The following is a 12,490-nucleotide window of genomic DNA, read 5'->3' on the forward strand; positions in this document are numbered from 1 at the left end:
GTCTCAAAAACAAACAAACGAACAACAAGAAAAAACAGTTTCAAACATATATATAAAAGTGGAGAATATAGTGAACTCTCATGTACTCATCACACAGATTCAACAGTTAACTCATTGTCAATTCTGTGATAAGTACTTTGGCTTTTAAATCTGTAATAACTCCATTTTTTCCAGAAAAAAACTTCAACAATTTTTAAATTGACATCCTAGACTCTTAACTACTTTTATTACTTAGTCACAATTTATTAAATATTTAACATGTTCCAAGAGCTGGGCTGAAATGCTATGACATAAATAAGCATTTGCTATACTAGACTGCTTTCAGTTCCCTAAACATGCTTTGCTAGCTTATACACATATAAATTTCATACAAGAAGAGAGAATTATATGTTTATAACTTTTTGTGTGTGACAGAGTCTCACTCTGTCTCCAGGGTAGAGTGCCTTGGTGTCAGCCTTGCTCATAGCAACCTCAAACTCCTGGGTTGGAGCAATCCTTCTGCCTCAGCCTCCTGAGTAGCTGGGACTACAGGAGGTAGCTTAATGGTGGATTAATTGAATATGTAATTTCCAAGCTATTGCTCATTAAAAAATATAAATGAAACATTTAGGGCTGCGCCTGTGTCTCAAAGGAGTAGGGTGCCAGCCCCATATACCGGAAGTGGTGGGTTCAAACCCAGCCCTGGCCAAAAACAGCAAAAAAAAAAAAAAAGAAAGAAACATTTAAAAAGCTTATAATCCTAGAACTTTGGGAAACCAAGGCAGGAGGACAGCTTAAGGCTAGGAGGTGGGGAACAGCCTGAGCAAGAGCAAGATACCGTGTCTACAAAAAATAGAAACATTAGCTGGGATTGGTGTCGTGATCCTATAGTCCCAGCTACTGAGGAGGCTGAAACGAAGAGGATCCCTCCGGCACAGGCACAGGGAGGTTGCAGTGAACTATGATGATGCCACTCTTTAGCCGCCAGGGAGAGCAAGGCACTGTCTCCAAAAAAAGAAAGAAAGAAAGGGAAGCTGGGCAATTTTCCCCAAATAACGAGTCTAAGTCTACAAATCTAATTCCACGATTTGACGAACCATCTGTTACATGGACTACTTACTGTTCCTTCATAGCACTCAGGTATGAGATTTGAGGGAGGAAGTTCAAATTCAGGTTGTGAGTCTTCGAGGATATTTCGCATAGAGAAAACGAAACTTTATTATTTTTTATTTATTTATTTATTTTTTTTTTTTTTGTAGAGACAGAGTTTCACTTTATCGCCCTCGGTAGAGTGCCGTGGCGTCACACAGCTCACAGCAACCTCCAACTCCTGGGCCTAGGCAATTCTCCTGCCTCAGCCTCCCGAGTAGCTGGGACTACAGGCGCCCGCCACAACGCCCGGCTATTTTTCTGTTGCAGTTTGGCCGGGGCTGGGTTTGAACCTGCCACCCTCGGTATATGGGGCCGGCGCCCTGCTCACTGAGCCACTTTATTTTTAAATGTGGCACTATCACCAACTCTGTAACCACTACAGATACAACATTCTCCAGCATTTTTCTGGTGACATCAACCTTAGCATCGTGGTAACTGCTTCAGGGAGTAGCAATGAACAACTGTACATTCTTCAATTGTTGCAAAAAAATGTAACAACAGCGGGTTGAAAGAGCACCCGATTCCTCTTCGTTGTGGTTGTTAACAGGAGCCTGGAGGCGTTAGGCCACAACAGCAAGTTACTCAGTACTTAACCTAGGCGGTTTTCGTTAGGGCAACTTCCTGGGGGCTCCCGGGAGCGCGGCGGGCTGCGAGCCCTCCGAGCGCCGGGAGGCGGCGCGCGCTGCCTGGGAACGCCCCCAGCGCCACCGCCCGGGGACCCGCCGCCGTGACGCACCGAGGGGCGGGCGGGGAGGCGCGGGTGAGCCGCCAGGGGTGAGCGGCCGGCACCTCTGGCGAGAGTGGAGGATCCCAGCGGGCCGCTGGCCAACGACTGCGGGGCTGGCAGGTGCGAGGCGTCTGCACCTGGCGGGCGATGGCGCCAGGCGCGAGTGCACCGGGGTAGCGCGGGCGACTCTGCTCCGCCCGGGTGCGTACGCTCGCCCAGCTCCCCGACCTTGGCGTTGGCCCACCCTGGCCCAGGCAGCTATGGGGCTCCTGCGGCTGCTGGTCCTAGCTGTGCTGGCGTCGGAAAGTGAGGTGGCTGGTGGAACCGAGGCCTTCGGGAACTCCAGCGAGGGTAAGGTCTGGGTCGCCTTGTTCCGTAACCCAGAGTTGCTTTTGCATTTCTTGCAAGGTCAGAATCCGCTCGGTTTCTGCCTACCTAGCAGGAGAGGTGGCTCCAAGCGCGTTGTTGCACGCTGGGTAGTGAGTTCAGAACCGGCCCTAATGGCTCAGAGTTCCTTCCTGCAGGGGATACTTCCATGGCTAAGGATGCCTTACTGTCAAGCTCTTAATCTGGGCTGGGGAAATGGTAAGAGATTAGTGGCTTTCTTTTTTTCAGATGGACTGTTATCTCCCTTAAGGAGCAGCCATGTTTGTGGCCTTGCCTTAACATCTTGAAGCGCCCCTTTTCTCCCTGGTGGACCGTAGGCTTCTGGACAGTAGGACTTAGCAGGGAACTGAGGGCTTTTAAAGATTGGTGGCCCTCCAAGCTACATCAAGCTTTTTACACTCCAACGTGATTTTCACACTGCTTATGTTCTGCAGAGTTTAAGAGGAAAAAATGAACCACACACACACCAAAAAAAAGAGGAAAAAATGAATCCAGAATAGGACCTTTTTTTTTTAATAGCCTTTAGGATCTCATCCATCTGGAAACAGGAAAACATTCCATATTCCCAATGAGAGAAAGGACTTTGTGAATTATAGATGCATAGACATACAGATAATGTATACATTCAGTTCTACATTTTAACCACAAATGAAAGATAAAGAAACACAAAAGTTTATTGATCCAGATATGAAAGAGTTGTTCTTCTTCCTTGTGGGCAAGAAATTCCTAATTGATTTGACCTCAAAATAGACAAATGGACAAATAATAACAAACTCATATATGCTCCATTGTTTCTTATCCAGCAAGGAATAGATCTCTATAAGGCATTAATTCATTTCCAGATGTAACCAAATTCCCAATCATTGCAGCTACCAGCAGGGAATAACTTGTCATCCATAAGTGAACTAAAAAGAAAAACAAATTAATGGAGAGTAAAACTAAAATTAGAAAAATAAGAATGAACCAAATTCTATTGCCACTTCAATTCACCAGTGGGAGCCAATAAAAAACATGTCTGGGCCTGGTTCCCTGTGAGGCACACCATTTCCGATGATTTCAGGTGACTCTTGCTCATCTTCCTGGGAACTCAGAATGGGACCTTTATATTGTAGGTCTTGTGCTTGGTGAATGCGCTGTAGAAACAGCTTGCAGTTTGTTAATATAAAATGTAAAAAGCACGTGCTTTTCTGTGAAATTACGCACATTCTCTGTCTTAGTTTTGTTTTGAAGCATAAGAGACTAGTTGCCATTCCAAAGCATAATATTTCTGAATAATACAATTGTATTTCTCTGTCCTTAGCTCTGAAAGGCCTTTTTACAAACTGAATTCTAGGATCTTCACATAGAACTAAGGCTAAAGCTAAAAAGGGTAATTGTATTTTTTGCAGAAAAACCTTATTTGTAGTTGTGCACAATATGTGCCAGGCGCTTTCCACGTGCCGTATCAGTGTTATTTATTCCTCACATCCTTAATGATATGTGGACATAGTGATCATCCTCACTTGGCACAGAAAGAGGCTGAGGCCCAAGGCACTCCTTACACAAATGAACAGCAAATAAGGGCACACATGAGATTTGAACCCAGGAGTGTTTCCTTGCAAATTTCATGGTCCTTCCACTTCAGTAAAGCTGCCTTCCAGTAAGAATATTTTAGGGTTAGGCATGGTGACTCACTTCTCTAATCCTAGCACTTTGGGAGGCTGAAATAGGAGGATCGTTTGAGCCTAGGAGTTTGAGTTGCTGTGAGCGAGGGTGATGCTACTCCACTATAGCCCAGGCAACAGAACAAGACTTTGTCTCCAAAAAAACTTGTTTTTTTTTGCACATTGTAGTGGTTTATCATTTATCTTTCTATGAATCCTCATTCCTCAAAATAGGCTTACGACTGAAGTAGGAGAGTTGCTATCTCCATTTTAACAGGTGAGGAATTTGAGATATTTATTGAGTTGATCAGGTTGATCCAGGCCAACGCCTTAGGAGGATTGAGATTCAGACCATTTTTATTTCTAGTTTGGTGTCTTAGTATTTAACATCTAAAAATTTTTAAGCAAAAGTTGAAAAATATGAGTAGCAATTTGAGAAATTGATATTTTTCCAGACACCATTTCTTGCCTCTTATTTGTTTGTGTGTTCATTTATTTATTTATTTATTTTTAAAGACAGAGTCTCACTTTATCGCCCTCGGTAGAGTGCTGTGGCGTCGTAGCTCACAGCAACCTCCAACTCCTAGGCTTAGGCTATTCTCTTGCCTCAGCCTTCCAAGTAGCTGGGACTACAGGTGCCTGCCACAACGCCTGGCTATTTTTTTTGTTGTTGGTGCAGTTTGGCCGGGGCCGGGTTTGAACTCGCCATCCTTGGTATATTGGGGCCCTGCCCACTGAGCCACAGGTGCCACTGCCTCTTTTTTATGATTATAGCTCAGATTAACAATGTTAGACTTTTTGTCCTGCATTGAGGACAGAGCCTCAAGCTGTCACCCTGCGTAGAGTGCTGTAGCATCATAGCTCACAGCAACCTCCAACTCCTCGGCTCAAGCGATTCTCTTGCCTCCCCCTCTCAAGTAGCTGGGACTTGAGATAGGTGCCCACCACCACTTGGACAGGTGCCCACCACAATGCCCACCTATTTTTTGGTTGCAGCCGGGCTGGATTCGAACCTCCTAGCTCAGATGTATGTGGCTGGCGCCTTAGCTGCTTGAGCTCCAGGCTCAGAGCCAGTATTCTTTTTTTTTTTTTGAGATTCTCAGTCAAGCCTGACACATTGGCTGCTATGTCACAGCTTGCTCCTGTCTACATTTTTTTTTTTTATTTATTAAATCATAGCTTGTACGTGAATGCAATCATGGGCTGCATTAGTGTTGTTGTCATTGTGTGAAGGAGAGGGACACTGTGGAACTTAGCTGCTGAGTGATAATAAAAACTGACAGTCTCCACATCTGTCAGTATGGTAAAAATCAGTATGAAAATTAAGAAAGACTTAGTTCAAGACTTTGCATGATTCTCCTGGACAATGGCTGGATTGTTGTTTGGTGATTCTGATAGTGATACAAAGTAAAGAAGTTGAGCAACTGCTATAATTTACCTGTCTGTAGCAGGGCAAGCTAACTTGCACAACATGAGTAGTAGCTTGAATGCTCAATCTTTGAAGTGGCTGATGGAGTTCTAAAATGTTTGGGGAGGGAATGTGCTTTTTGTGATCAGCAGGCACAGGAGATGAACATTTGAACAGTTTTCCCTCTCCGAGAGTCCCAGTTCACTGCTACACTTAACATCTTTCATTATTGTTTTGTATTTATACCCAGTAACTCACATGGAATTTCAAAGTAATTTGAGTTGCACTGAGTGTCATTTGGGCCTTCCAATGTGTTTACTATGGTTAGTGCTTTAAACAAAGTAGCAGGCTGGGTGTGGAGAGTTACTTGCAAGTGATATTGTTCTCTCCCATGTATATGAAAGGTAGTATGTTCATTTTTTGTGTTTTCCTTTGAACTACTAGGGCTATTAAGAATTTGTAAGAAGGGCGGCTCCTGTAGCTCAGTGGGTAGGGTGCTGGCCACATACACCAAGGCTGGCGGGTTCTGGGTTCAAACCCAGCCTAGGCCAGCTAAAACAACAATGACAACTGCAACAACAGCAACAACAAAAATAGTTGGGCACTGTGGCTGGTGCCTGTAGTCCCAGCTACTTGGGAGGCTGAGGCAAGAGAATCGCTTAAGCCCAAGAGTTTGAGTTTGAGGTTGCTGTGAGCTGTGACTCCATGGCACTCTACCCAGGGTGACAGCTTGAGATTCTGCTTCAAAAAAAAAAATTCATGAGAAGATAAAAATGAGAAATTAGAGGAGCAGTTGAATGCTGGTTAGCTCAAGTAGCTGAGCCATTTTTGTTCTTAATAATCCATCTAAAGGGTGGTGCCCGTGGCTCAAAGAAGTAGGGCACCGGCCCCATATACTGTAGGTGGCGGGTTCAAACCTGGCCCCAGCCAAAAACTGCAAAAAAAAAAAAAAAAAATCCATCTGAAGAGAAGTATTAAGATTAAGCTTTGACTCATATCTCCCAGGATTTGGTTGTTGAAGCACAAACAACAGGAGGTAAATTTGAGACAAATTTTAGTAAAATAGTAGAACAGAAGGGATACCAGACAAAGAGGGATCCGCTGCCTGTCACCTGTCAGCCAGTGTACAGAGACAGGGATAGGTCCACCAAACTTTGTCAGAAGGGCCGTGATTCTGGAGAACAGTGAGAATAGCCTCTCCAAGACTGTTCGGTTCTTCCATTTCCAAAGTCACAGTTTTATATATAAAAATTAAAAGCAAGAACCGGTACTAACCTTTATCTTAAACAACAATAATTAACATAACCCATGACCCAAAATAACATTTCTCATATAAAAGTTAATCTCCTAAATCTGTCACCCTAAACTACTCAAGATATACACCTTTAGGTTAAAGCCGAGTTTAGAAAACAATGAGAATGGGAAACACAAGGTGAAGGTCCCATAGGACCTAAACCAGCCAGACCAGCTGGGTCGTGTTGGTCTGACCCCCGCTGACCCCATCTCATTCCCACCACATGTGCTCTCAGAAGAGTTGGAAATTTTTACAGTTGCCAGATTAGGATCTGATTGGGAAAGAAAAAGGAAAAGATTAGGATTGGACATGCTTTTTAGAATGGAATTACTGGACAGAAAAGGTGACTGTTGGTAAGAATGGAAAATGGGTGTGAAAAATAGAAAAAAGTTTCCTTCTATGGCTAAGGTGGAAAAAAAAGTAGTACCACTGTTTCTTTGAGGAAAGAAACAGTGTAAGTGCTCCAACTTGGTAGCCCTTTGCTTTGTGATACCATTTGATGTGCTTTCTTTTTTCCTCCCACTCCCCAAGTCATAGGATCTAATTATGTCTCATAAAATCCTCCTAATGAATCTTCTTTCACGTGGCTTAGAGGTGAGTTTTAAGTCCCTGTAAACTTCAGGTTATATTTTGGGTACGTGTCTTCTTTTTTTGCCAAGTCTGTTTTTGTGAAATTAAATGCAGTTTCTGCCAGACTGTGCTGTTAATCTTCACTTTGAGTATCTTCCATTGTCATTCTAAGGACATCTCTTCCCAACCTGATGCTTATGAGGTGCTGGGCATTTCTGTGAATTCCCTGTGTCGATAGTCCCTTTCTTCCCACTAGTGTATTTGTAGGGCCTTTCTGAGAATGCCTGGCTGGTTTTTCTTTGTTTGTTTTTTGGAGACAGAATCTCACTCTGTCACCCTGGGTAGAGTGCGGTAGCATCAGAGCTCACAGCAACCTCAAACTCTTGGACTTAAATGATCCTCTTGCCTCAGCCTCTGAAGTAGCTGGAACTACAGGTGCCTACCATAACACCCGGCTATTTTTAGAGACTGAGTCTCGCTGTTGCTCGGGCTGGTCTTGAACTCCTGAGCTCAAGAATCCACCTCCCATAGTGCTACAGCCTAGTTTTTTGTTTTTAATAAGGAAATATGTCTCTGAAGCACAGGAAAACTAAAGTTAATAATGATACTTTTTGCATAGCATTTGACAGTTAAAAAAATTGTCTCTCATTTTGTTTGATACTTTCAGCGGTCAACTGATGTCTGCAGCACAGATTACTCAATTTTACCATGACATGAGGAAACTGAGGCCCAGAGGAAATAAGATACTTAGTTGAGGTCACATAGTTCAACTGTCATTCAAGAAACATTTATTGCAGGTGACTATACTTTACTAGACACTGGAACATTCAATGTGACAAAGCCTGCACCAGCCAAGAGTCAAACCACAACTGGGTTAGTGAAAATGCAATCCTCTGTAAAAATTGTGAAATGGCTGTTGGACTGCCAAGGTTACAGTCCAACATGCTATTTTCTTTTTCTTTTCTTTTTTTTTTTTTTTTTGCAGTTTTTGGCCAGGGCTGGATTTGAACCCGCCACCTCTGGCATATGGGGTCAGTGCCCTACTCCTCTGAGCCACAGGCACTGCCCTCTTTTTCTTTCTTTTTAAGAGACAGAGTTTCACTTTATCATCCTCGGTAGAGTGCTGTGGCATCACAGCTCACAGCAACCTCCAACTCCTAGGCATAGGCAATTCTCTTGCCCCAGCCTCCTGAGTAGCTGGGACAGGCTCCTGCCACAATGCCTGGCTATTTTTTGTTGCAGTTTGGCCAGGGCTGGGTTCAAACCCTCCACCCTTGGTATATGGGGCCGGCGCCCTATCCACTGAGCCATAGGTGCCGCCTATGCCATGCTATTTTCACACAGAAGTTAGGTTAAAGATAACTAATAGGAGAAAATATTTTTGAACATTGTGTTAGGAATTCTCAAACCTGGCTTGAACTTCATGTTCATCCATGCCTGCTGGAAAATTGTTTTTAAAAATGCTTACAGTGAAAAGACAACTAGAAACTGAAATTTAAAAGAAAAGGTAAGTATACAGTAGCATCAAGAAGCAGTAAATATTTAGGCATAATTAAAATGGGATATGTAAAGACTTTTACAGAGAAAAGTGTATATGCCAGCATTCTTGAGAAACTGTAAAGAGGACTAATCATAAAGGAAAAACTTGAGAAATTGGAGTATGTTAGAATGCAAACTTTTGGCCAGGCATAGTGTTTCATGCCTGTAATCCTAGCACTCTGGGAGGCTGAGGTGGGTGGATTGCTTTAGCTCACAGGTTCGGGACAGCCTGAGCAAGTGCAACACCCTGTCTCTAAAAATAGCCAGGCATTGTGGTGGGCACCTGTAGTCCCAGCTACTTGGGAGGCTGAGGCAAGAGAATCATTTGAGCCCAAGAGTTTGATGTTGCTGTGAGCTGTGAAGCCAAGGCACTCTATCAAGGATGACAAAGTCAGACTCTGTCTCAAAAAAAAAAAAACATGCATCCCCAAGGCCATATTTGGTAGCTTACACCTGGGAGCACTCTGAGAGGCTAAGGCTGGAGGATCTCTTGAGGCTAAGAGTTGAAGAACAGCCTGGGCAACATAGAGAGACCCTGTCTTATGCAAAAGTAAAATTTAATATCTCTCTCCCCCTCCCTGAGATTCCTCCTAAAATCTCTGCTTATTTTGTCAAGTGACAAGTTTTTAAATAACATATACAGTGTTCCTCCTGTTTCTTGCTATAGATATTTGGGGGAAAGGGGGATAGTAGGGCATCATCTTCCTGTAATTTTTGGGAAATCTAGGAAGTAACAGATGAAAATTATAACTATTCCTGAAATGCTAGGTATACATCTTGAGGAAAAAGTTAGAATAGGGACTGCAGCTTAATTTTTGTCCTGATTATTCCACATGGATGATTGTTTTTCTGTATTTTTTTGGACTAGAACAAGACTTCTTAGATACAGTTTAACCCTTTAAGATCAAAGGTCATCTGTTATATTGTCATAGCAGAACTTCAGATTGCTTTATTGCTTGATATAAGCTTTGTTGAATACTCTCCCACAAAACCAAAACTATCCTTTTTTTTTTTTTTGAGGCAGTCTTATTTCTTCTTCTTCTTCTTTTTTTTTTTTTTGAGACAGAGCCTCAAGCTGTTGCCCTGGGTAGAGAGCTGTGGCATCGTAGCTCACAGCAACCTCAAACTCCTGGGCTCAAGCGAGTCTCCTGTCTCCGCCTCCCAAGTAGCTGGGACTACAGGCGCCCACCACAACGCCCAGCTATTTTTTGGTTGCAGCTGTCATTGTTGTTTGGTGGGCCCAGGCTGGATTCGAACCCGCCAGCTCAGGTGTATGTGGCTGGCGCCTTAGCCGCTTGAGCCACAGGCTCTGAGCTTTTGAGGCAGTCTTAACTTCGTCACTGTTGGGCTCAAGAGATCCCCTTGCTGAGTAGCTGGGTCTACAGGTGCCTGCCACAACACGAGACTATTTTTTGAGACGGGGTCTTGCTCTGGCTCTGGCTGGTCTCAAACTTGTGAGCTCAGGCAATCCACCCTCCTCTGCCTCCTAAGTGCTGAGATAACCACTGTATCCGGCCCCTATTATTAATATGTCAATATGGAAAGGTATCTAAGACCTATTAATTGATCTACGTCAAATATTTATATCTTTTTCTGTCTGTATGAAAATATGCAAGTTGATAGCTGCCTAAGTCCTAAAAGAACCAAATTGTTCAAGTGATGATTTCTGTGCAGTGTAATTGCTGGGAGAATTAACTTTCTCTACATTTTGTACCTTTTTAATAAAGATTATATATTATCTTGGCTGGGTGGTTCACACCTGTAATCCTAGCATCCTGGCCTTGAGGTGAGGTGGGAAGATCCCTTCAGCTCAGGAGTTCAAGACCAGCCTGAGCAAGAGAGAGACCCTGTCTTTACTAAAAATAGAAAAATTACCTGGGCGTTGTGGCAGGCACCTGTAGACCCAGCTACTTGGGAGGCTGAGGCAAGAGGATTGCTTGAACCTAAGAGTTTGAGGTTGCTGTGAGCTAGGCTGATGCCATGGCAATGTAGCTTGGGTGACAGAGTGAGACAGTCTTAAAAAAAAAAAAATATATATATATATATATATATACATAAAAATATTACTGTATTCAGGAAAAACAAAACAAGTGACAGAAGTGTTGAGAGGGTGTCACAATTTTGCCTAGTTGTGTGTCTCCCGATTTTATAAAAATTTAAAATGTGGAATTGAGGTAGAATTTATGCTTTGAGTGCCATCAAGGATGAAGGCATTTTTTATGTTTTGCAATTTCTTTCTGATAAGAACACCTCATAATCACTATAGAAATGTGAAAAACAAGGAAGTGTATAAAGAAAAGAAACATCAACTTAAAATACACTCCCAGAGATACCTGTTTTTAAAAGCCCCTGAAGAGACTGAAGTTGAGAACTAGAAGTCCTGGTGATATACTTTTCTTAACTTGCTCTTAACCTGTCACCCAGGGTGAGGATGAATCATGACTCAGAAATACTTGCAGAACTGAAACTTTAAAAGGACAGTAAGGGGCCAGGGGCGATGACTCACGCCTGTAATCCTGGCACTCTGGAAGGCCCAGGTGGTAGATTGCCTGAATTCAACCTGTGCCAGAACAAGACCCTGTCTGTAAAAATAGCTGTGCGTTGTGGCGGATGCCTGTAGTCCCAGCTACTCAGGAGGCTGAGGCAAGAGAATCGCTTGAGCCCAAGACTTGGATGTTGCTGTGAGCTATGAAGCCACAGCACTCTACCGAGGGCGACAAAGTGAGACTCTATCTTAAAAAAAAGAAAGAGAAAGAGATAGACAAAGGAAGGAAGGAGACAGAACGACAGAAATTAAAATACATTATTAAACAGCTGATGATGTCACAAAACGGGGTAATAGAAGTTCTGTGTGCATAATGTTTCTATTCCGGGCCCATGTCATGGGAGACAGACATGAGGATTATCAAAACATTTTCTAAAATGTATCAATGGGCAAACCTAAATTATTATAGAAGTCTTGGGTAACCTTTATGAATTTGCTTGTACTAGTTTCAGTCCCAGTGCCCAATAGTTGGAGCAACTACGTGTATTTCCTAAGTACTTCATAAATATTGGTTAAATAGAGAAAATGAGAAAAAAAAGGGAAAAACTGAAAATATAAACTAGAAAAGGCAGGATGGTAAATGAGCTGAGGGCTTTGGACAGTTTAAGGATGGACATCCAATTCATTCCTAGGAAAACACCCCGATACTGCTTCCTTTGACAGACCAGAATGGGGTAGGTATCTTTAAGACTTGAAAGATGAGTGATAGATGGGACTAATATCAAAGTGTAATATGTGAAACATTTTTAGTACCATTTACTGAAATCCTCGTAGTTTGATGAGTAAGTTGGTTTCCCAATAAAATAATCATGATGATGAAAAGGCCTGGAAAATGTAAAAAATGTTTTTGTTTCCCTTAAAAACAAAATAAAACACCAACAACACAAACTCCCCACATTTTCCAGACTTCCCTGGGAGATTCTGTTTGGCGCTCAATAATATTTTTACCTCTATTCTGGCTGGAGTTTGGTCTATATAAGATGTAAAATATCTTTCTCATTATGTAAATAGGAGGAAAAATATGACCTTAATTGTTAACAACTGTTAAAATTTCCTCTGGAGGCTTGGTGCCTGTAGCTCAAGTGGCTAAGGTGCCAGCCACATACATCAGAGCTGGTAGGTTCAAATCCAGCCTGGGCCTGCCAAACAACAATGACAACTGCAACCAAAAAATAGCCAGGCATTGTGGCAGGTGCCTGTAGTCGAGCTACTTGGGAGGCTGAGGCAAGAGAATCACTTAAGCCCA

General features: G+C 42.9%; 1 protein-coding gene across 1 annotated transcript in view; it reads left to right on the top strand.

Annotated features, from left to right (window-relative positions):
- The first annotated feature begins 1,872 nt into the window (after positions 1–1,872).
- Positions 1,873–12,490, top strand: part of TM7SF3 (transmembrane 7 superfamily member 3) — a 40,175-nt gene continuing 29,557 nt past the window's right edge. The window contains exon 1 of the mRNA XM_053556921.1: positions 1,873–2,209. Within this exon, the coding sequence (XP_053412896.1) occupies positions 2,119–2,209 (91 nt within the window). The 5' untranslated portion in view covers positions 1,873–2,118. The remainder of the gene's footprint in view (positions 2,210–12,490) is intronic.

This window comes from Nycticebus coucang, chromosome 12 (genome assembly GCF_027406575.1).
Source record: "Nycticebus coucang isolate mNycCou1 chromosome 12, mNycCou1.pri, whole genome shotgun sequence".
NCBI classification, from domain to species: domain Eukaryota; kingdom Metazoa; phylum Chordata; class Mammalia; order Primates; family Lorisidae; genus Nycticebus; species Nycticebus coucang.